At 36.7% G+C, this 24,142-nt stretch overlaps 3 protein-coding genes across 7 annotated transcripts; 1 reads left to right on the forward strand and 2 right to left on the reverse strand.

Annotated features, from left to right (window-relative positions):
* Window positions 1-45: 45 nt before the first annotated feature.
* On the reverse strand, window positions 46-6,703 carry LOC145601083 (protein SUPPRESSOR OF FRI 4-like). 4 transcript variants are annotated; one of them, XM_081657012.1, is made up of 7 exons: window positions 6,267-6,703; window positions 4,567-4,667; window positions 3,671-3,794; window positions 1,915-2,330; window positions 1,492-1,643; window positions 1,335-1,388; window positions 46-607 (listed from the first exon to the last, which is right to left on the reverse strand). In XM_081657012.1, exons 1-7 carry the CDS (start codon window positions 6,458-6,460, stop codon window positions 536-538), a joined length of 1,113 nt encoding a protein of 370 aa, XP_081513138.1. In that variant the 5' UTR covers window positions 6,461-6,703; the 3' UTR covers window positions 46-535. The 4 variants fall into 4 exon arrangements, 3 of the variants coding, with proteins under 3 accessions (XP_081513138.1, XP_081513137.1, XP_081513139.1); XR_014104342.1 differs by having other exon boundaries at window positions 537-607; window positions 721-1,388; XM_081657011.1 differs by having other exon boundaries at window positions 46-1,388.
* A 1,242-nt stretch (window positions 6,704-7,945) lies between these two features.
* On the reverse strand, window positions 7,946-13,543 carry LOC145601785 (protein FAR-RED ELONGATED HYPOCOTYL 3-like). Of its 2 annotated transcripts, none has more exons than XM_081657859.1 (8): window positions 13,385-13,543; window positions 9,497-11,698; window positions 9,333-9,389; window positions 9,094-9,165; window positions 8,943-9,011; window positions 8,788-8,853; window positions 8,437-8,487; window positions 7,946-8,349 (listed from the first exon to the last, which is right to left on the reverse strand). In XM_081657859.1, the coding sequence occupies exons 2-8, from the start codon at window positions 11,666-11,668 to the stop codon at window positions 8,293-8,295; spliced, it is 2,544 nt and encodes an 847-aa protein (XP_081513985.1). In that variant the 5' UTR covers window positions 11,669-11,698; window positions 13,385-13,543; the 3' UTR covers window positions 7,946-8,292. The 2 variants fall into 2 exon arrangements, with proteins under 2 accessions (XP_081513985.1, XP_081513984.1); XM_081657858.1 differs by lacking the exon at window positions 13,385-13,543 and adding an exon at window positions 11,810-12,434.
* Window positions 13,544-15,447: 1,904 nt separating this feature from the next.
* On the forward strand, window positions 15,448-23,465 carry LOC145601650 (putative protein S-acyltransferase 19). Its single transcript, XM_081657700.1, has 9 exons — window positions 15,448-15,778; window positions 16,585-16,698; window positions 17,884-18,285; window positions 18,872-18,940; window positions 19,065-19,136; window positions 19,216-19,344; window positions 19,463-19,543; window positions 19,641-19,847; window positions 21,844-23,465. The coding sequence occupies exons 1-9, from the start codon at window positions 15,734-15,736 to the stop codon at window positions 22,921-22,923; spliced, it is 2,199 nt and encodes a 732-aa protein (XP_081513826.1). The 5' UTR covers window positions 15,448-15,733; the 3' UTR covers window positions 22,924-23,465.
* Window positions 23,466-24,142: the final 677 nt, after the last annotated feature.

The following is a 24,142-nucleotide window of genomic DNA, read 5'->3' on the forward strand; positions in this document are numbered from 1 at the left end:
GCAAGACATTCAAAACATTTCAACATAATACAAGGGACAAAACCATCAAAAGAATATAATTTACTCTTTTAAAACTGAAAATAACAGCAGTTACATTTGACCAGCAGCTCCTGAATCTCTAGATGAAAGGGTTCTCCAGTTGATGCCTTAAATCGAGCAGGCTGGCCGAGGGTTAAAAATGTCATTTGGTCTAGAAAAATTGTCATTGTCAGACAAGTGAACTAAAAAAATGACTAGTTGTAATAATCAGATAGAATTACACTGAATGAATCCTCTGCCTAAAGAATCTAGTATGCGTTCCTGCTAATCTAGGGCACAACTCCGGCAAAAGAAAGCTTTCATTTCTGACCTGATTTATATCTACTTCAGATAATTCGACTAGTTTAGTGCTGGAGATGTATTGAATGTGCTATACTGAAAAACAAACGACAAGTTCAATGGAAAGACCATCCCCTTGCTACCTCAATCCCACTCAAAAAGCAAGCTCCACTGCATGATGTACGAAGGTAAATATAGTTACTCCTTTTATTCACGCCTAAAAAGCCATTCTACCCGCGAGTCTGCTCTCAGATATTCTTCTATCAATGGCAGCATCTATTGAGTTCATCTGAAAATTCAAAAGAAAAAAATAGCTTAAAACTCACGCCAGCAAAAGCTTCTGAATAGGGGGATAAGCTTCTACACAATACAATGATAACCAAAATTTAGACAGAAGCTGACCTGGAAAGCACTGCAAAGTCATAAAAGATAATAAGAAACGATACAAATGGTAAAAGCCTGTTGGCATGCTCGCCTTCCACTAAAAACCCCATATTTCGCAGTCATGCATGGGGGAAAATAATTAACAGGTAGCAAATTCAAATTTAAACCAGCAAAATACATACACTTTTAAGTGTGGAAGGCTGGTGCAAGATGCAGGAGACCTTGAACCGCTCACAACATGCTTGTCAGATTTTACAAAACTAACCATTCAATAGTAGAGCACATTTAAATACCTACTTGGACCTTTTTGATGCCCACAAAAGCAGCAGAATTTCCGTGGAAACTGGATAATGGCACTTAGAAATAGTGCTAAGTCGAAGCTATTGGCAATAAAATGTTACAATATTTCACACTGTATTTGAATTCAGAAGCACATTCAAAACTTGACCAGTTGACCTCACTTAGTCTCTCCATATAATATAAACCAAGACGGCAATAAAACAAAAGTGTTACCTTTATGCCAAAATGCCAAATACATAGGGAAGAGTTGTATCAAGTCCCAGATAACCATCAAAAAAACCAGACTGAAATCTCAGAAGAACATGGAAAAGAACAGGGTAGTTCCAACTTACCTGGCTGGTTTCGTCGTGAACCTGATGCTTTGGCAATGAAGCCCTTCTCTCCTCCTGCACATGTTTACATGCCAGTCATAAAGTGCTCTAAAAAAAATTCTGAAAATTTACAACAGTTGGAGACTTGAAGAAGCAGAATCATCAAAAAAAAGCCTACCATTGACATGGCTTCGTCATCCCACACCAAGTAAACCTCGTTACCGGCTGGCTGGTTTGCTGGAGCTTTATTAGCGATGACAGGAGGAGGACCAATTGACGGACCACCAGTGTTTGGGCCAGATGCATATGAATGTGAATTAACTGCTGCTCCTATAATCACAAAAATGAGAAAAGAGAAATTTAATTGTACTTTTGACTTCACCAATAAAAACAAAGTACAAACCTAAAATGAGTCTCACATTTGATGAAATCTAGCATCTCAAGCATAAGAAGCAACGAACAGTTTTTCCTGTCATCCATGGCTATACTACCCTAGTATTATGACTATCCCAAATACAGTGGGAAAAATCACTGCTGCTGGAGGAAGCATAGAGCTGGATACAGCAAACTTTTAAAGGAATTGAAAGACTAGGATACATACCTTGACCATTTGGTAAATGGTAATTGTTTACCACATTAGGAGGTGCATTAGAATATGTGGCTGCAGAAGCTTTCAAGTCTGTGGACATAGATGAAAGAAGTCCTGGAGCAGGAACTGCTGAAGTTTGATTTGGCATGTTGGCGGTAGCTCCAACAGGAAATAGAGGCTGTGAAACAGGGATAGGAGCTGGAGAAGAATGGACACCAGGTGGATAAGGAGGTTGAGACACAGGAGCTACAGTCGTAGACAATTGTGGGGTGATGCCTTGAACAGGAAAAAGAGGCTGCTGTGGAGGAACGGAAGCTCCTGGAGGTACCGAAACTGCAGGAGGCATTGACATCGCCATAGGCGGTGGATACCATGCCGGTGGACGGGGAAGTTGCCAACCAAGGGGTCCTGGAACAGCTGGGTTGTACCTGCCTCCATCAATTCCATAGATAGAAGTAAATTAAAATCAGCATGTCCAGCAAGGCATAAATTAGGAAGAAAAATGAAGCCAAGTCTATAAAATAGCATAAGAAAGGCAAATCTAGGAAAACTATAAAACATAATTTAAGACATCACACCATCAACTCAGATTCTAGCACAAAGGTTTATTGAAGGCAGGATGCAGGGGGTAGAATCCAGATATTTGAATTAAAAACCCTTCTACTTATTTCTAATTGCTCTACTTCGACTTGTGAACCATTCACAAAACCCAGTTTAACCATATTTATTGAAAATGTTTATAAAAAAGTTAGTATTATATAAAATGTTGTTAGATTTGTCTCGAAATATATTTTCAAGATATCAACTTTAATTTTATACACATCCATTTTTTTAAAATTGCAAAACTTCAACTTTGGTATTATTTATAACTTTGACCACATTTTTAAAAATGCCACATGTAATAAAAAATAGAGAAGAGTCACTAAAACATCTGACAAGAACTATTACGCCCTCATTCATAATTAAATTCCAATAACGTTGAAGATCTAAAGATTCCAAGGTGGACCAGAATGTGGTGCAGAGGAATTGTATTCCAAAACAATACATGAATTAGCTTAAAGATTGATAAGAAACCAATAGGTCTTTTATTAACAATCTTTTATCATCTAGTTTTGATACTGACCATGACACTTCTAAAAGGCCATCTCAGGACAAATATAGGACTTATAGGTTGACTTCTTTTACTCCCAAGAAAAGGAACCAAACTTGATCTCACTCCTACTGTCCTACTAGGCTACACCAACCCTTACCCTTCTCCCTCTTTTTCCTTCCAGCCTACTGAAGCCTCATCACCAGCTCCCTGCTGCTTAGGCAGCTCTTGATGGTGACTTACAAAAGGCAAATCCAGTGTGGATTTCACTGGTTTCCAGTGATGGCTTGTTAAGGACTGACAGGCTTGCAACAGACCTCCAACAATATCCTTAGTATTTCTCTCTTAACTGGGCTACAACCCTCATCATCACTTATATCAGGTATGCCCAAGTCCACATTACCATATTCACCAAACAAGACAGAATATTTTTCAGATGCCCATCAATAACCCAAATTTCACTTGCCTCTCCCTTCCTAATAACCTGCTTTCCTCCCCCACAGATACAACAAGGCCAATAAGCTATCTAAAAAAGATTGGGAATGCAGCACTTTTTCTCAGGCAAATGAAAGCTAAATTTGGTACAAATTCATGCCATAGGCAGCAACTTTTTTTAAAAAAAAAAATCAACTAAGGTAATATAAAAATAAACATAGAAAAGAAGTTTAAAATACACACATGGGTCGCTGCATCATTCCATAAGTTCCAGGTGGAGCAAAACCAACTGCTCCTGGCATCATACCACCAACAATATTTGTAGTAGGAATATCAACTTTTGCAGATTTTGAAGGTGTATCATCCTCTGCAAGAAAATACAAAGAAAAATACTTTTAAAAGTGCACAGATAACAGACCAAGTCAATCACCAGATATTAGTACATTTAACAAGCTTGCCAAAAAAAAGAAAAAAAAAACAGAGAAATAAATTATAAAGCAACAAAAGGCCTTGATTATATTCTACTAGTTCAAAAAAGAAAATGACACGTTTAACACTACAATTGATAATCTTGGCTTAATCTATTATCCTGCACGTTTAAAAAAAAACGGTTATCACCACACTTTTACAATTAGCATCTTCAATTATCCTGCTCTTATGTTAATTAAAAGACAGTTCTTGGCAAGAAAGACAACTCCTTTTCTAGCTTATGCACAACTCACTCAACTCTTCATCTAAAAGTGAGGTCACACTACTGCAAGTTCACCACGGATACAATCAAACTCAATGAGCTGTTTGATCAACTGAGTTACAGTTGGACAACCCCCTTCCCCTTGACCAAAAAACGATATATAAGCAAAGAATTCTGCAATTCCTTAGGATGATCATTGCATAAATCAAACAGCATTGTAAAGAACCTTCTAATTCTCACACTTAACTATAAATCACCATAAAAATTAGCTAAAAATCACAATTATAAAAATAAAATAAAAAATAAAAAAATTCCAATTTTATGACAAGTCCTTATGTATCCTACAACTTGAATATATGCTCAATATTTGCAATCTAGCTGCAGTTTCTACAAAAAAAAAAAAAAAAAAAACTGAGGAAATACTAGCAAAAAAAAAAGACAATACTACCTTGCTCCCCGTAATGAGCAGCCAAAACATCAGGCGGGATCCCTTGCATTCCATATATTTCAATATCAGTTGCTTCCCTTTCAGGTTTTGCATTAGGCACCCTGCAAAATTACAAAAAATAAAATCATAAACAAAGTTCTTAACATGATACCCATATGTTCAAGATAAAGCAGCTGAACAAGGATTGCATACGCATCTAACTCAATGCCAAACTAAGCTAATAAAAAATCACTACTCACTATAGTTGATGCTTCACTATACTCGATGCTTCATAAACAACTCAAAACCTTGGCGGCCCAAAGAGGAGGTGGTAATAATTGCGGGAAATGGGAAGAAAAGTGAACCTTTTCCAGGCTGTATCCTCCTAATGCTCGTTGTCACCCAACAACACCGCTCAAGTGATAATAAATAGCAATGAATATTGATGAAGAAAAACAGACTTGGGGTGAGCTAGCATTACTATGGGCATTGCCATTAGAATTTCCTTACCAACTTACAAACAATTGCATTGTCGTTACCATTTATTATCCCCACCATATGGTCTATCAATGTAAATTTTACAGGAGGTAATTTTGTCCAATTAGAGCATCTCAGAAGAATTTTCCAAAACTTTATAGTAACATAGCTTTATACAATAGGGGGTGGGATATTCATGGTAAAACTTTTTACATGGCCCTCGTAAATGGAATGAGTAGTGATGCACGTGTAAAATCGTAATAACATGAGATGCTCGATGTAATAGTCCATGACAATGCGCATCCACAGCAAACTATAATGCAAAAATTGTGTCTTTATTCATAATTATTAACACTCAAGAATCAAGATCACCCTTTTAAATGGAAGTGATAGAAAACGGTAATACATAAAAACGCCAATCTGCTGGTGGAGATACATTGACCTAGATAATCACACAAGACATTATGAATTCACCATGTCTTAATTTAAGACCTTCTACAAAGAAACCATATATGTCTAACCAAGAGTCCAAGACCAATCTGCCACACTACCAAGAATTCGAGGAACAACACATACAAGAATCTAACAGCACCTTCCAAATAGACAAGATTCACAAGTTTTTGGCCCTACTAAGTTGATGTTGAGCCCTCCACTATAGGCAAACCAACAATCACCCCAACTCCCTGATCCATATCTAGCGCGCTGGCAACATAACATGAATACCGCTGTGACTCATTCCTATTTGGTTCCGCCAACATAGCTAAAACCAATTAGTTCCAAATTGCTTCCACAGACAATAATATTCCCTCATAAATTGCTTCCAAAGACCATAATATTCCCTTTCAAGTAAAGATTGCAAGTTTCAGCAAACAAGCATAAACCCTAATACACAAATTATTACCCTTTCCCCTATATTACCACCACTAAAAAACCACATCAACTGAATTTCCTTCCAAACAAGCTCCTCTAATCAAATCAAACCTAACCCTTCAAACTAACAAAAATAAAACAATTTTCCCTCAAGTATCACAACACTAATTAAACCTAGTAGAAACAAATTCTAAATTTCCAATTCTAATGAGAACAATAGAAACAGAAATTTAATTACAACGATCTGATGAAAACGACAAAGAAAGTCAAAACCTAATCAATGCAAAAATATCAGAAAAATCAATATTAAATATTAATATAAATAAAATAAAATAAAATAAAATAAAAAGGAGGAAGAGAGAGAAAATATATACTTGGTGACATTCTCCTTATGAACTTGAAGAACATGAATAACCATACCACCAGCAGTAGAAAGCTTCTTGTTACAAACATGGCATTTGAAATGCTTAGCTTTTTGATGTTGCAACAATATCTTCTCATCATCAAATTCTCTGTCACAATAGTAGCAGAATACCTTATCAATTTGTCTCTTCTTCTTCTTCCCCATTAATTCTTCTAAAAAAAAAACAGAAAATTCGCTCTTTTTCTTTGTTGATTTCTGCAATTGGATCAAATCGATGAAATTGCAGAAAACTGGGAATTAAATAAGAGGAGAATTTGGAGAAGAAATTGAATTGAATCGATTAAATTTGTTGTGATGAAGCAATTTTCTGGAGAAAAACCTCAAATTGGGGGAGAAGGAGGAAGGTAGGAGGAGAGCGTGAGAAGAAACTTCGGTTATTGGTGGAATTTTGGGTTTCTACTTTGATTTGATGAGATAGTCCAACTATCTTTATAACTTGTGATGTTCGGCCCGTTTTGTCATTACTAACGTAACTCGTGATCTATACGATTGTACTCATAGGATCCGATATTCCGATCCCTACTTGTCAATCGGATCAGTTAGGTCGGGTCAGGTCGCTTTGATGTGGTTACAATAAATAGGGTAACAATGATTTGGAAAAAAAAATAATTATGCTTACTACAGAAGTTTTCTACAATATATATGCTCTCTCTGTCCATGAATAATCATTCTGTTGGGTTTGGTCATGCGTATTCAAAAATTTAAGAGGATATCGAAGATTTTAGAATGTGAGAAAAACCAAAGGAGTGCAAGGGCTCACATTGACGGAGGTAGTACTAAATCAATCGTTTTAGTTCCTTATATTTCATTCTTATAAGTTCTAGACATTTTTTTATGATGAAATGATTTCTGCATGTTTGCTAAACAAATAGTCAGGACTACACATTTACGTCAATAATAAATACATACTCTGTAGTTAATAAATTGTGCAACGCACAATCACATTCTCTTCCTCCTCTTCACCCCTACATATACTCCATAGTAATCAAGCATTTAAGATAGGTTCAGTTTACATGATCTGGTCCAATTTGATCTTATTTTTTGACCTACGTACAGATAAAAAAAAATTGTCAAATGAGAGGTCGTTAAATTCGTATTAATATGTATTACTTCTAATATGAAATTTTTAAATAAATTTAACTTATAAAAATAAAGATATTCAACGATAAACAAACGATGATTTAGGGTCGGTAACAACATGTGTGCAACAATTTGTGAGTTTGGGCCACAAGCCTAGTGCAATTTAAGCTTCGCAGAGGAGACTATAACACGTCCATAATGGAGTGACCCGATGTAGACTTCGTACAATAAGACACTTAATACTCATATAGTGATATTGCCTAAGGAATAAAGGATAGAAGCTAGATAACCTACGTAATTGCCTAGATCGGTGATTATCCCGCAAAGTTATCCTTCAATATAAAGGCAACTTTAGCTTTAGCAATTGTCCTTCCTTCCAGCACGACGCGTCCACACTCCTGGACAACTGATTATGAATATCCGAGTTGTAACGCCTCATCGCCTCAGGATCAGTCTACAACATTGCAGATGGAAGCAACCTGATCCAATGCCTTTACAAAGGAAACAACACCAATATAAAAGCATGAATGCTTACCTTGCTTTCACAAATGACTGCAAATTACACTTATTATAAATACATGCATGTATAATTATACAAGTTACAACAGGTTGTGTACACTTAAAATCTAATCCTAGAATGACATGAGTGATTGCGAAGCCCCAAGTCTACTTTCACATGAAACTAAAGCAATGTCATTGTCTTTCAGATTTCAGACACCAGAAAGGGGCACAGCATTCTGTGCATGGGGTGCATCTTTCAAATTGCTGTCCAGGGGACAGCTTTCAGGAGGAGCTTCAATCTTCAACTCCAAATACGCACGTTTTCCACAAGTCCCTTCATGATCCAATCTCCAGAACGAGCTATTTTGAGGGGGCGAAAGGGTAAAGGATATCTTTTAAGAATGTCTAGCTCCATCATCATGCAATTGTGCAGGCCTGACATTGGCCTCTTCCTGCAAACAAACAAATAAATATGCATAAAGCTTCCAAATGAGCTACCTTCAGAATTTCAGATACTTATGCCACACAGGTGAACTAACCCGAATACCATATGGGAAACCGGTTGGTGTCCGAAAAAAATCCATCTGCCCCTGCAACACAGAAGACCTAAGAGTTTAAATATTGAAATGTGATCCAACTTTTCCAAGTGAAAGAACAGGTGATGGAATGTAATCATCCACCAGATTTACAAGCATGATAATCAGTAAACCTAGATTTGAACCCAGAACATGCCAAGTCTGCAGAGATTTATTAAATCATAGGCTGTCTTTTGCAGCAACAAAGCAACCTTTCAAGCAAAATGATATGAACGCATTACTGCCAGAAATTCCAATATTTCAAGCAGTAATCAAGTAGTTGCTATATAAAATGTGCATCAGTTTCAAACATACCAGCCCATGCATGCTTTGTTGACCATAGTAACCCTCATGGCTAGGTGCTATTGAGTTCAATTGTCCCTAGAAAGAAGAGAAAAATAAACATTGGAGACTTCTACAGTTATGCTTTGAGAGCAAATGGAAAACCATAGTTGCACAATATAACTTACAAGTCCTTGAATTGCGGCAGGATTTCCATAGTAATTCTCACGTGTTGGAGCCATCAAATTCAGTTGCACCTTCAAGAAGCAATAACAAAGGCAAAATTTTACCATCTACTGAGATGAATTAAACATGTTCTGATATCATTGCATTTCTTACCATTCCTTGCACACCCGGCTGTGTGCCATAGAATCCATCAAGAGTTGTAACTGGTCTGGAGCCTAATTTATCCTGCAAGTGCCAGAAACCACTTAGAATATACATTACAAAAAGTTTAGGCAGGCCTCATATATGGTTTATTACTCAACGTCATCACATCCAAGTAAAAACCACTGAAGGCTATTCACTCAATATTTGAATCAACAACTTGCAAGGGAAACAAAGAGCGAGAACTACACCATTTGTTGCAAGCCATCCTGTGACCCAATAGCCATAGCCTCTGCTTCAGTGTTCATCTGTTACACAAGACAAATACAGCTTAGCATGACAAATGGATAACAGAAGAAAGAAACTCATGACTATACAATAATACCATCCTACTAAAGACTATACTCCAACATACCTTCCGTTTTTTGGTCGGATTCTTCTTTTTTGTGGTCTTGCTAAAACTTCTGCTAGGACTGCCATCCTCAATGCTGAGAAGCCCATGAGTAGCTGATGTTCCAACTTCCATATGTGTCTTGCAAGCATCATTCACACCAATGCAATTGGTAAATGCTTCATCTAGAGCACGGAGGGCAAGATTGTAACTCTCTTGGGATAATGACCCTTCTTCACTTAATTTCATTGCTCGATTACTCAAGTGATTATACCGTTGGACTCGAGATGGTACTTGTTCCATCACTTCTCCAATCAAATGCCTCTCTTTGGCATCTTTTGTCCACCGCTTCAATATGTATTGAGGTGGAATCATGGAAAGTCCACATATTTGAAGAACAATCATTGCATGTCTACAAAGGAAACCTTTGTACTCAAATAAATGGCATATGCAAGAAACTTCTGATTTCATTTCATTCCATGTAACCATAAAGTCTTGATTCTTTTCAAAATCTTGAACCTTGAAAGTTATGATCAGCTCATCTTGTCTTTCTCTCTTAGGATGACAGGCAACAGCACCCAATACCTCAACTTGAAATTTCTTGAACATCGCATGTGTATATAAAGTTGACATATGCTTCTCAAACGGAGATGGAGATTTTAAAGCTGGCTGTTTATTCAATGTATCAGAATCTGCTCTGGCTTCCTCTTCATACCTGTCTTGAATGATGGTGTCATATTGCTTTATAAACTCTGACACCGTAGTCTTTTTATGTACATACTTGTCAAAATAAGAATTAACACTCTCGGATCGCTGGACAACTGACATGCCAGCTAAAAAGGAATCCTTCATGTATGTTGGAACCCATAGTTTACGATCATCATAAAGTGATCGAATCCACTCATCATCCTTGTTAAGTTCAAATCTTACAACAAGCTTCTCCCACCTCTTCTCAAATTCTTCATCACTCCATGACCTGTATATACATTTGTCAAACTTTGCCATAAAATTCTCATGCTTCTTAATAATATGACCAAGATTCTCTGAAACCTTTCCCAGAATATGCCACAAATGAAAGCAATGGTGAGTATTTGGAAAATTTTCAGATACAGCTGATTTAATAGCATCATCTTGATCAGTAATGATTACTTTGGGAGCTTGTCCACCCATTGCTTTCAACCAAGTCTGCAGTATCCATGAATATGTTGCTGGGCTTTCATCAGAAACTATAGCACATCCAAGCAGCATGAACTGATAGTGTTGATTGACCCCAACAAAAAGAGCAAGAGGCATTTTATACTTGTTTCTAATGTAGGTCGTATCAAAGGAGACCACATCGCTAAAATTCACGTAGTCATGCCTACTTTTGGCATCAATCCACAATAAACTCTTCAATCGCAAATCATCACTTAGCTCTACAGCATAAAAGAAGTTAGAATTCACATTTTGCATCTGGGTGAAAAAATCAAGTAACAGCTTAGCATCCCCTGCTTCTAGTAACAAATTACGGTTTTTATCAAAGGGGATCTTCGCGTCATTTTTTAGCCCAACCACATTTTTATATTCGGCATAGTTTCTAGCCATAGCAGCGTACATCTTTCTCGTTTGCTCACTGACCGCTTGAGCAGGTAAAAGATCATGGTTGTGCTCCTTGATAAAACTATGAATCACCCACCTTCCATCTGGCCTCCTTTTTACATGCATGCTTGCTTTGCAGTTCGTCTTACCACATGATCGACGGCCAGTAGCACTTTCAGGTTCTTGCTTATTACATTGTCGAATACGGGGCCGATTGCCTTTGTCATACTCCCTTTTGGTCCCATATCTAGAACATGCAAACTTTGCATCTATGAACTCTCTTGATGTCTTTGAACGGCGACTATTTTGAATGGCTGTGTTAAATCCCATTGACCTGGCATATTCCTGGTAAAAAGCATATGCTTCCTGATGAGATACAAATTCCATACCATGTAGAGGCTCTAGATTCACATCTTCCTTATATTCAACCAGATCTGGTGTGATAGAATTCAGAGCTAGTTCCTCTTCAGCATGCACCTCTGGAACAACTAGAACAGTCTCTGCATCCCCGCTGTTATCTAATCTGTCTTCTCTGTCCAACATATTACTATCAGTGGTTTGATCTTCATCTTGCCGATCTTCTTCTTCCCCAGATGGTAGCCTAAGATCTATATCCATGACACCAAACTGCTTCCAACAATAAGCTTCCTGCAATTGCATCAATAAGTAAAAGGCCAAACCAAAAGGATAGAACTTGAACTGCTGAATGTTGAGGAATAAGATGAGAAGTAAAGAGTAAAAAACCAAATGCAACCCTACCTCCAAAAACAAGGATGCGAGACCCCAGACACCAACAGTGCATTCATAAATCAAGGTGAAGTGAGGGAAAGGGAGGGACAATGAGGGAGAAATGAGTTTATGCTTTTGCTTCAAATCTTTCGAGCATTGTGACATTTGGTTTACTAAAAGGGAAAGGGATCCATTACTTTACAACTCTTTTGTCTCCCTTTTAATTCTCTCATCCAAACACATTGTAAAAGTATCCAAAAGGCATTAAGTTAGCATGACTGCATAACAGCATCTGTTAACAGCTTAACAGGGTCACAGATAGCTTGCAGTTCACAACAGATTGGTAAGACAGTTCAAATAATTATTCAAAATTATATCACAATTTGCTGCAGTGGGAAGGGAAAACTTGCTAGATACCCTCTGAACACCATAGCTAAGACACCATACATACTCGGACTCTCTTACACATGTCAGCGGATCAAAGATTAAAAGCCATAAATCTACCCAGAAATTGCATTGGGAAGGAGGATGTTCAGCCAAAATCAATCAAGCAGACACCATGAAAGACTATCAAAAGCAAGTCCTCTGTAACCAGGTTTACCAAAAATGACAGAAATACACCATTACTACAGATAAAAACCAACAGATTCAGATCAAAAAATGACAGAAGTACACCTTTACTTCAGATTAAATCATACAGATTCAGATGGGCATTCGTTGAAATTTCATTGTTTCAATCATACATTCATGAATCAAAATGGCATACTAACTGCACGAAGACTCCATAAACAAATCCAAGCTCATATATGCACCAAAATAATTAAGATTGCACAAAAATACATGTTCATCGCTAAATTCTTAGAAGCCATTATCGGTATTACAATCATCTCATCATAGCACAACCATTTCTCCTACCAAAACCTCCAACATGCACACGATTTCATTTTCAGATGATCCAGTAGTACAAATTTAACTGCAAATTATTACAACATCAATGAAATGTCAAACGTTTACGACTTAGATTAGTCTCAAACTTTGTCTTGTGTCGTGAATGTCAACTAACTTAATCGGTTTAAGTCTGGGAAGATGGTACTTAAATTTTGAGATGGGGAGAATCGCGCAATTAAGCTGTAAATTTAATCGTGAATGTCAAATGTTTATGAAAATCAATGTCATCTCACTCCCACGCATCGTAGCTCATTTGGCTCAATTCATAGTCCATCAATTTGCTGAGTCAGTGATAATTCCAGTATTGTGATTTGTGAAACTTCAATTCAGCAAAAATACACAACCAAAATCCCCAAAATCACAATTAACAACATTACAAACATCAAATTACGAACAAATTCAACAATTAGGTTAACCTTAGTTCAACAATTCCTGATCATAAACCAAAACCAAAACCAAACCTAACCAATCAAAATCCAAAAATCAACACAATTCCTCAAATCAAAATCACCATTATCATCATCACAATAATCGCAATCTAACAATTAAGGTGTAATTAATCAGCAAAATTAGAAGAGAGAGAAAGAGGAGAGAGAAAATTAAAAAAAGAAGGTAGGAAATACTATTAGTAAGACTCAGAAAAAAAGAAAAGAGTACCTGAAAAAATTAAAGAGTGAGAAGTGATCTTCTGCAACGGAGTCACGCGAGGGGAGGGAGCGAGTGGAGAGAGAAAATGATTCGCGAAGTATTTTTGTTCAGAGCAAAAATTTTTGGGGGTTTAGGGTTTCATTAACGCGCTCTCTAAAAATTGTGTATTTTCTGAGTTTTGAGGGAAATGAATGAATGATTAGCGCGTGGTCGGTGTATTTGTTGAAGAAGAATTTGCCTTCTTTTTGCGGTGGTGGCCACGGTTTGCTTCTTACGTGTCATTTCTTGTAGCGCGTGTTTTACTTTCTTCTATTGAATTTTTTTTCTCTTCTATTTTTTCTTTTCTTATGTTATTGTACAAAAATGTTTTTAACATTAAAAAAATAAGTACTTCGGGTCTGAGCTCAGTTGAAATAAACTGAATATTTTATAAGAGAAGAAAATTGGGAGCTGAGCTGAACTGAACTTATTAGAGCTGAACTGAATTGAACTGAAGTGAAGTGAGTTGAACTGAAAATAATCGTATGAGAAAAGGCCCTTCTTCTTTTGAAAATTTTCAGCATGAGATGATTTCAAAAACTAATCTAGTTAGCAAAAATAATAATTTTTAAAGTTATTTATTATGGTTATAATTACATTCCGGAAAGATTGACCTTATTTCACTAAAGTTGTATTGATGACCCAAAATACGCTTGAACAGAATTAAATTCGATTCGAACAAGAACAATAAAGTGGATAGCTCGATCAAATGGACTTAGCATAAAATGGGTTTGACACTTTGACATGAATTTATGTAATCACGATCAAATGTACGATAGAAAAGGAAAAATGGTATGAAAAACGCAAGGGTCATCAACGAGCGAATGCTTGTATTTACTTTTATTTGTAGGGTGTCAATTATTCGTATTGAAATTCAATCCAATCCAAACAAAAATATTAATTCCAGTCGGACCGGATTGATTTTTTGTTTTTTTTTTTTTGTTAATTTGATTTTCGAATTGGATCATATTGACCTTATTTTGAAACAAAAAACTCAATTATTGAACCATGTATGTATTAATATGATTGTTTATATTAATCATGTAGAACTATGTTAAAATTAATCATGTAAGTTATGCTTTCAAGACTTGTATTAATCATGTAAAACTTTCAAGACTCGTATATTATGAGTTTGGACCATTCATTTAAACTATCACATATATTAGGCTTTGAAAATTTGCAACATATTTGAATTCGGATTTTCAAAGCTAATCTAAATACCCGAATTTAATTCAGATTGGATGTGGTGAAAATTTTGGATCATATATTCATATTAGATTGAAAAATTAATAACTTAATTTTATTTCGGATTGTAATGGATTGATCTAAACTCATTTCGTCCAACTTTTCCATGAATATTTATTAGTCTATCTCTTGCATGTATTTATGGTTGCATGTATTACCACGGTACCACATATCTTCAAAACTTAACGAAGCAGTTGCAATACTTTGAATGTCATATTTAGCGTTTGTTTGATTAACATCAAACATACATCAAAGTACGTTAGAAGTTAAAATTCTTATAAAGTAAGAGAAGATGGAATTCGTGGCGATGATGGACTTGCAAAAAATAATGGAAAGTTATGGTAAATTCTACAATTCTACTATTTTAGTAAGTAAAACTTCTTATGCTCAACCAAACATGTTATTACTCGTATAAAGTTACCTTAATACTCCATATGTATATTTTTTCTTGTGTATTTTAAATTTCCCTTTTCATATGGAGATTGTGGAATAATACATATGTAATTTTTTTTTTTTTAATTTTTAACTCAACTACCTTCAAACCTCTATATTATTATTACTTACATTTAACAAATACTCTATGTCACTCCCTAAAACACAACATTTCTACTACTAGTACATAAATTTTACCAAAAAACACTTTTTATGTCCAACCAAACGAACAACTCGTATACAAGTCAATCCACATCGACTCCGAGTGGACCAAAAATTTAATGGTCAACCGACCATGGGTGACCCTTAAAAAACAAACCAAACCACCATCATCTCCATAAAGAGTCAACCTCCAATATACATCTTCCACATGCAACTACAACACAAGTTCCTTCCACTCAATAGAAAAAACATAAATTTTGGTTTGCCTTTGCCTTTCTGTCAAATCTAAATTATTACTCCCATCACTTTTTTGCTTTTTTTTTTGATACTTTACTTGTTTACTTTCCCACTAATCCTTTTGTCACTATTGATTTTTCCAGCTAGCTTGCTTTCATCTCCATTTTCTCTCTCCTAGGGTTATGATTTTTGTTCTTCTTCTCTGTTTTTCCTGCTAATTCAGCTGTTTTTTAGCTGACAATTATGGTCAGAAAGCATGGATTTCAGTTACCAGCTCATACTTATCAGGTTTGTCTTTTTCTAATTTTGTCCATATTTTTTTTTCCTGTTTTTTTGTTGTTGTAATTTTTTTTAATTTAAAATTTTTAAGCTAATTGTGTAATTTCGATGTAATTTTGTCTGAATTCGAAGTTGCTGCTTGAATTTGCTCGAATTTTGTGCTTAATTATGTATGCATTTCCTTTGTTTAGCGTAATTTAATACTGAAAGTTTGAGAGTAGTGAGTGTTACTTATTTTGTTAAGTTTTTGTTTGAGCGCAAAGTTGTTGATGCGCTGATCATGTTTAAGTAGTGTGGAGCTGTGAATTCATGGATAATCATTGTTTTCGATGCTCCGAGCGCGATACTGGCACTACTGCTAGTGCTAACGAAAACAATTAGACATGATGAATTGGTGATTTTGAGAAAAATGTGAATATGGACTGTTTAGCTGCTTGAGGACTGTTGATGCTAGCTTAAAATGAATGGAAATATGGAAATGACTTACTGTATAGTTGTCTGAGTGACTGAATGTGCAAAAGGAAATTATAGAGAGGTTGTGGCTAGTCATTAATCTAATGGTTGAAATATTTGTGATGACAACTAGTATTCGTTGTTGCTGCGAATGGTTAGGTGAGATGGAACTTGAGTTCTAGACAGGATAATATGAGTGATTACAACGAAAGATTGATATTGGCAAAGTTTATTAAGTTGCATTTGCTTTTCATTGATTTTTCTAGGTTGATTTTGTGCAATATGTTTTATAGACTGCTTGTATATGTGCTTTATAATCTATTGTATAGTGATTTGGTTTTTCTCTTTTTTTTTTTGCACAGGTTGTTGCAATTACTGTATTTTGCTTGTTAGTTGTTGAATTCTATGCTTTCCTTGCACCTTTCCTTGGAGGCCGAATATGGGAGTATGTTTTGATTGCTACATATTCTCCAGTGGTATGTTTTTTATAGCTTTTCTGCAGACCTATATTATCGTGTTAATTTTCCATTCTTCCTCTTATAGTGCTCTGCAACTTCTTGATGTACATCATTAAACTCTTGATGCTTTTGTCAGAAAACAATACATTGGAACTTAGAACTTATGATGCTTGTTTTATAGAAACTATTTAATTTTCTATAACATGTGTTGGTGGAACTAATCGTTGGTTTGAAGCACTTCAACGAGGTTGATAGAATATCCCCCGAGTGTTGTATTTTGTTGGTGAGAGATCCTTGGGCCATAATTAGTTCCAGTATTAACCTCTGATGTTGTTGACTTTACTGGATCAGAAAAGCCATGATGTTCGGAGGTAGAAGCATCAGGACTTTTAATGGGTTTCACCTACTCAAATGTCGATTCTCCTGGATCAGGGCATGCTGTAATGTGCATAAGTTAAAATTAAGTATAGATCATTTGTTTCCCAACCAGGATGCTAGAATCTAAATCCCATGTTCCAAGACTCCTAAGGTAGAAAAATGGTTGCTGTGTAATTGGGGATCTGTATCTCCCTATGGCACAACTCATTAGGTCATCCTACTTAATACTTACCATCTTACCTCACTATTTGGGGATAAACATGTGCTGTTTCATTTGGTGATATGGGAAATGAAGTTCAGAAACCCTGGGGTAATTATTACAGTTTTACCTTTGGGCTTCTTTTAGCCATTGGTCATTGCCTCATTGGTCTCTAGTCTTGTGTTAGAACTGATTTGTTCTCTTTCCTTTATATTAGTTTTTGTTCGCTTTTCCAGTTTCCATTTCTGTAAAATTAGAAAATATATGTATATGGGCCTATATTGCTTGATGATAAAGCCAGACTGTGCAATAACGAGGCTTATTATCTGACAGATGATTTTTGGGCATATATAAGAGTAGCACTTACACCACCATTCCTTAAGGAAACCCTACATTTCAATTTGTTATGAGACCATAAGCAAGTTAGGATTCAGGAGACATTTCAACTGATTCCGTATATCATAGAATGGTATTATCAATATTTTTATTATGCTGATTTTTATATCTCTGTAATTTGAGCTTGCTTAAGTTACTGTTTTATTATGTTTCTTCTATTCTGTATGGCCATGTGTATAATACCTCTGTCCTTTCGCTCACCTTATGCTTCTAAATCTGTCAATGTGTAGGCACTCATTGTTTTCATTCTTTACGTGAGGTGCACTGCAATAAATCCTGCGGACCCAGGAATTATGTATAAATTTGATAATCAACCCAACAATTATCTCAATGGAGAATCAAACAAAGATGTGCATAATAGATTTGACGAAAATGGTGCTGATGGCCACTCCTCACCGCATTCAGTGTCCAGGAGCTCGACAATGGCAAGCAACTTGAGTAAGATTGGTTCAGTAAAGGAAGTTCCTAAGTCTAGTGATACTGTACAGCGAGGAAAGAAAAGATCTTGTGGTGGCATTGGAGGAATCTTCTGTTTATTGTTTGTCCATGAAGATTGTCGTAAAGAGGAGGATATTGAGGAGCAACAAGGCAGTGCAGAAGATGCTTTATTTTGCACACTATGCAATGCTGAGGTATTGTGTCTATGAAATCATGGCTTTGTTGGTTCTATTTGTCTACATAGCTACTACTTTGGCATTTGTATAAGTTGTATTGGCCCATTGTACAATTATGTATTTATCTTTGTATAAGTTGCTTTATAGTCTGCACAACTCATGCATTTCTGAAATCTTTTGGGATTGAAGAAATCCAGATTGTAATCAGGTTTTGAATTCATTTTGTGTAATCATTAATTACATTTCTTTGTTTTATATCTTATATAGTCATATGATATGTAACACTTAGAATTCTGTCTTCTTGTTTGAGTGTGTTGCTTTGCTTCCAGAAATGATATTACGATCAGGAATCTTTGGTCCTAATTTTTACATGTTATATTAATTTTTGAAAGGATGCTAGATAATGGGCATATTCAATGATCTGATTCATGTGAAGGGCATTAAACACTCCAGTCCTATGGGTTGTAGTTGCACACTTGCATGTATATTTTGATGTCCTATATTTGTTGTACTGTGAATTTTCAAATTCCTGATGTAGTGAGTCGGTGAACAATTCATACTGTGTACTCTTGGCCTTTCATTACTAACTAGAGCCTCCATTCAGGTGCGCAAGTTCAGCAAGCATTGTAGAAGCTGTGATAAATGTGTTGATGGGTTTGATCATCACTGCCGGGTATATTTCTTGGGTCATTGATACTGTCAATGTTTACGTTCACTAGCCTTTTCTTTCTAGCTGAAATATGTACATCAACTTATATCTTGGCTGCATAATATTGCATATCGCTCATTCATGTCAGTGGCTCAATAATTGCGTGGGAAGGAAGAATTACATGACTTTCATCTCTCTGATGGCCTCAAGTCTTATTTGGGTATGTTTGAGGCATGTATTCCCTTTAAGATGCTTTGTTTTTCAATTTATTTTATTGACTATGCTGTTTGCTTGTTCAGCTTGCTATTGAAGCAGGAATTGGAATTGCTGTGTTTGTACGTTACTTTGTTAATAGGAGAGGTATGGAGGCTGAAATTATTGACAGACTTGGGAATGGTTTCACTCCTGTCCCCTTTCCAACAGTGGTGGTATGTTGAACCAAAATGGGGTACATTGTAGACCAACATGTAATATCTTACTTTGTATAAATAATGTGGATGGGTTTGTGTCCTTTCACCTCATTAAAATTTTTAATTTTACATGCAGGCTTTCTTCTCGGTAGTTTCCATTATAGCTTGTATACCCTTGGGCGAACTGTTCTTTTTCCACATAATACTGATGAGAAAGGTAGGGCCTGAGTTTATTCTTTCCTTATGATGCTGGTTAGAATGGGAGAGATTTTAACATGTTACTTATTTTGGTGCTGCGGCCCTTGTGGCTTTAGGGTCTTACTACATATGAGTATGTTGTGGCTATGAGGGCTATGAGTGAGGCACCACCAGGAGCAGCGTCTGACAATGATGAATTACCAAATGAGTTATATTCACCAAGTGGGTCTGCAACAACTGGATTCAGCGGTGGCAGTTCTCTAGGCCTCCAGTACAAGGGGGCTTGGTCATGTACACCTCCCAGAGTATTTGTGGATTATCAGGTATTGTCTATAATTTAGTTTGGTAATCTTGCTTCACATGACAATAATTTAATTTGAAAGCTTGTTTTGGTACCGTGTCTTCTTGGTATATGAGTATATCCTGTGTTGCTCTCCTGCAAGGCACCGTGTATGAAACTTAAATTCTTTGGGAATTTAAATTAGTTGCTGCGTTATGTATTAATCTGCAAGAACATTGTGTTTATAGCGTATCAATTACATCATTGTTGATTGCATGTCTGACTAGGGGTCAATTTAATTTAAATTCAGTATTATGAGGATCTAAGGATGAGACTAAGGATGGGGTTAATGTCAAGTTGGAGCAATGGAGGCAAAGGTTGGAATCTAGAGGGTTTAAGCTAAGTCGGAGTAAGACTGAATATTTGGTTTGTCGTTTTGGCACTCAGAGGGGGACAAGCAATGAAGTGGTGAGTTTGGATGGAAAGGATTTGACCATGAGTGAATGTTTTAAGTACCTAGGGTCGATCATCCAGAAGAATGGTGACATTGATCAAGACGTGACCCACAGGATTAAGTCAGGGTGGCTTAAATGGAGAGCGGCCACGGGAGTGTTATGCGACCGCAGCATTCCCTTAAAGTTGAAGGGAAAATTCTACAGGACTGCCATAAGACCAGTGTTGCTCTATGGTACAGAATGTTGGGCTTCTAAGAAAGAGCATATTAAAAAGATGGAGGTTACGGAAATGCGCATGTTAAGGTGGATGTGTGGAAACACTTTAAGAGATAGAATCAGAAATGAGGTTATTCGCAAGAAAGTAGGTGTGGCGGGCATTGTAGATAAATTAAGGGAAAATCGTCTGCGTTGGTTTGGACATGTAAGACGGAGACCCGAGGGTGCACCGGTGCGAAGAGTGGAAGCGTGGGACCATGGAGGGATTAAACGAGGAAGAGGGAGACCAAAGATGACTTGGTTGGAAGGAGTGAGGAAGGATATGAAGTGCATGGATTTACGTGAGGATGAAGTTTTGGATCGTAAGGGATGGAGGAGAAAGATTTATGTTGATGACTACACGGAATAATCAAATTTGGTTCATGTTAGCCGACCCCACTTTTGGGATTAAGGCTTTGATTGATTGATTGATTGATTGATATATATTATGAGGATCTCAGCTGGTTGGTTATGCTGAATTGCTGATTGTCTGAATAATGTGTATTGTTAGTTAATGCTTGTTTACTTTTTGTGAGCTGGATTTGTCATCTAAAACTGTATAAGATTGTAAGGAAATAAAATAAATACATGGTTGTTCAGCAGCGAGAGCAGATAGAGTTGTTATGATTCTTATGAATAGGAAAATTGCTTTCTTTAGACTAAATTATGACCTTGCATGGCTTTTATCTTATTCATCTTTCCTCAAGAATATATAGCGTGATAGTGAAGCATTGTGGCAAGTATGTTCCCTAGATTCTTTCAGCTTTGACCTTGCCAGTTGGAGAATCCTAATTTGCTGGTTGTTGGTGATGGTTTGAGCCTATGGCACTCGATAATGTCTAGATGGTGGAGGATATTTATCAATGACTACTGTAGATGGAATCTTTGGTAATTTGGTTTATGCCGCCGACCCCATCCTATTGGCATTAAGGATCTGACATTGTTGTTGGTAGTGATGGTTGTGTGGCGTTTCTCAGCTTTCTTGGAAGGGGGTTGGGGGAGGGTTGTTTTATGGTCCGGACCCTGTTGGCCTGCTCCCATTCCTCACACAATACTTGGTAACTACTGAATAGGTGCCAGGTGTTTCTACTTGAATGGAACCTTGAAAGAGAAATTGGGATATTTATAAAGTTGTATGAACATCCACATGTATTATTAGTTATTACCTTATCAAGTGTACACTTTTACTTGTTCAAACTTCACATATTATCCAATGCATAGAACTTCCCAAAGCTAGTGCTTTGTTTCATCTTTCTGCAATATTTGTCTATATGTGATTATTCGAACTGGTAAAATCTCTGTTTTGCTCATAAAACTGTGGTGTAACAGGAAGAAGTTGTCCCTCATTTGCAACCTGGAATGGTCCCATCAACCACTGATCCAGATGCAACAGGACGAAGTAAGGCACCTAGAAAGCCAGTCAAGCGTAGTGCATTGAGGCTTGCAAAGTTAGATCCTAATGAAGTCATGAAAGCTGCAGCGAAAGCCAGGGCTTCATCATCTGTGATGCGACCAGTTGACCGTCATCGGCAAGCTATTGACTACAGTTCCAGTGAAAACATAAGCATCCAAAGTAGTGTGAGTATGGATATGGGTGCAAACAAAGATTTTAAAGGCGACTTTAGAATCTCTTCTATGAGAAATTCAGTTGCTCCTAGTCAAAGTCAAGGAAGCAGAGATGAATATGAAACTGGGACCCACAGCATGAGTAGCTTCAGCAGTCCTAGTCATGTACATGAATCAGTAACGCTAAGTCCTCTCCCACGAGCTCATGGATCGAACCATTTCAATGCCGCTGGCTCTATTCCTGGTTGGAACACAGCTCAGCCTTCTACTTCTAAGGGAACCCTCCATGGCGTTGATCCAGTATCTAGTTTTCCATCACTACCCGACGACAAAAAGTTACAGAAAGAAAGTAGTACAGATCCTTTATTGCTCTCAGCATCAACTGCTCTTCTTAGAGATGTCAAAAGGACATCCGTAATTTGGGACCAAGAAGCTGGGAGATACGTATCAGTTGCTGCCACAACAGATGCTATAAATAAATCTTCACAACAAATTGCAATATCAAAAGCTAATGTAGATACTAGTTATTACGGTAGAAGACCAAGACCAATGCCAATGCCAGCAGCTCAACCAGAAGAGTCATCTTCCTCGAGAGCTCAACTCCAGCAATCAGATAAGTTGATGTACACTGGGGAAAGCATTTTCTTTGGTGGGCCAAGTATTCCTGGAAAAGATGCTGCTAAAACTGATAATAATTCAATATTCAGGCGGGGTCAGGAGCGGTTGTTCCCAAATACATCCCGGGAATCAAGATTTAAAAGGGATACTGCATCAAACCAGCTTCCTGTTTTTGTTCCAGGGGGATTTGCACAGAATCCTCAGTCTTCTTCTGGTGTGAGATAATTGTTCGTCTTGATATTCATACATGGCAGTATTTTCAGGTGGCCTAATTTTTTGACCCAGCTAAAGCATTTGAGATCAGAATTGAGATTCTAGTGAAGCTTTTATGCGGCCACACCATGCTCAAATCTGGAAAGTGGAGCTGCCCTACTCGCAAATGTTTTTTCCCTGCTGCCAAGTTACAAACGTGATATATTCCAACATTGACATTACTAATTCATCACATGATCTCAGGTGTGGGCTTCTCTTGGCAGCTTCAATACTGGGTTATTTTCTCACACGGTCAAGGATCACTTTTATCTCTTAGGGTCCCTCTATTACTTGCTCCATCCTCTAGCTCGTTATGGTCTCGTTCGTTATGGTTGTTATTATCATATTCGATTATGTTTCTCGGTGGTGGAAGCTCCCAGAATACCGCCAATCTTGTGTTGATATATGTAGATGATTTCCTTAAAATTCATTCAAAACTTCAAAGGTGTTAATATTTAAAATTTTGTATCATCAATGAATGAGTTGTCTTTGCAATGAAGTGCAACTGTTAATTACCTGTATCTCCTTGCTAATGTGGATGTAGAATGCTGCTGCAGTAGTATGAGTCTATGCAAAGATTATGGATTATAATTTAACAGAAAAAGGTGAAGGTGTTGCGAGGATTTGTGCCGTATAATCTTATATAGGTCTGATTATCTTTGTCGGGGGTTGTTATTGGTTGCAAAGATGATTATATTATCTTACATTGATAAAGTTAAAGGAAATTAGCTTATGTTATGTTTTATTTACAAAGTTGCACAATCACAACAATAGTCTCATACGGCTCGCTGCTTTGGACAAAATATGTCGGGAATGACACCTTAGCGACACACTTTTACTTAAATGGTTTAGGTCAACTTGAGCCGGATTAGGTGCTAATTTTTTTGACAGTGGGGAGAAGGGTAAAGGAATATCTATCCTACAGTGGAACTAGTAGAGTTTTCACAACCTTATGATTGTGAAATGCAAAACTTTCCACTAGATCAAATGTTACTTTATTTTTTTATAATATTATTCATGATTTATAGAAGTACATATCATATTGTCATATAAACATGTTCGTTCTGCACATTAATCTAGCCACCATAACTGGGTAATACTCTCTCTATTTTATTAAATGTCCCTATTTGTTTGGGGCTCTGGACACGTCTATATTAATTCAATTTGACTAATAATATCTTATATTACCAGT

The sequence above is a fragment of the Chenopodium album genome, chromosome 21, assembly GCF_948465745.1.
Source record: "Chenopodium album chromosome 21, dcCheAlbu1.1, whole genome shotgun sequence".
Classification (NCBI taxonomy): domain Eukaryota; kingdom Viridiplantae; phylum Streptophyta; class Magnoliopsida; order Caryophyllales; family Amaranthaceae; genus Chenopodium; species Chenopodium album.

What these genes read in the sequence shown, in the direction of transcription:
- LOC145601650 (XM_081657700.1), top strand. Translation starts at nt 15,734, where the DNA reads ATGGTCAGAAAGCATGGATTTCAGTTACCAGCTCATACTTATCAG. An exon ending in GCACACTATGCAATGCTGAG is followed by an intron (nt 18,286 to 18,871) that starts GTATTGTGTCTA and finishes GCCTCCATTCAG; the next exon opens with GTGCGCAAGTTCAGCAAGCA. An exon ending in GAGTATTTGTGGATTATCAG is followed by an intron (nt 19,848 to 21,843) that starts GTATTGTCTATA and finishes GTGGTGTAACAG; the next exon opens with GAAGAAGTTGTCCCTCATTT.
- LOC145601083 (XM_081657011.1), bottom strand. Translation starts at nt 6,460, where the DNA reads ATGGGGAAGAAGAAGAAGAGACAAATTGATAAGGTATTCTGCTACTAT. An exon ending in CATAAGGAGAATGTCACCAA is followed by an intron (nt 4,668 to 6,266) that starts GTATATATTTTC and finishes GTAATTTTGCAG; the next exon opens with GGTGCCTAATGCAAAACCTG. An exon ending in ATGACGAAGCCATGTCAATG is followed by an intron (nt 1,389 to 1,491) that starts GTAGGCTTTTTT and finishes AAACATGTGCAG; the next exon opens with GAGGAGAGAAGGGCTTCATT.
- LOC145601785 (XM_081657858.1), bottom strand. Translation starts at nt 11,944, where the DNA reads ATGTCACAATGCTCGAAAGATTTGAAGCAAAAGCATAAACTCATTTCT. An exon ending in CTGCCGCAATTCAAGGACTT is followed by an intron (nt 8,854 to 8,942) that starts GTAAGTTATATT and finishes TCTTCTTTCTAG; the next exon opens with GGACAATTGAACTCAATAGC. An exon ending in AACAAAGCATGCATGGGCTG is followed by an intron (nt 8,488 to 8,787) that starts GTATGTTTGAAA and finishes TCTGTGTTGCAG; the next exon opens with GGGCAGATGGATTTTTTTCG.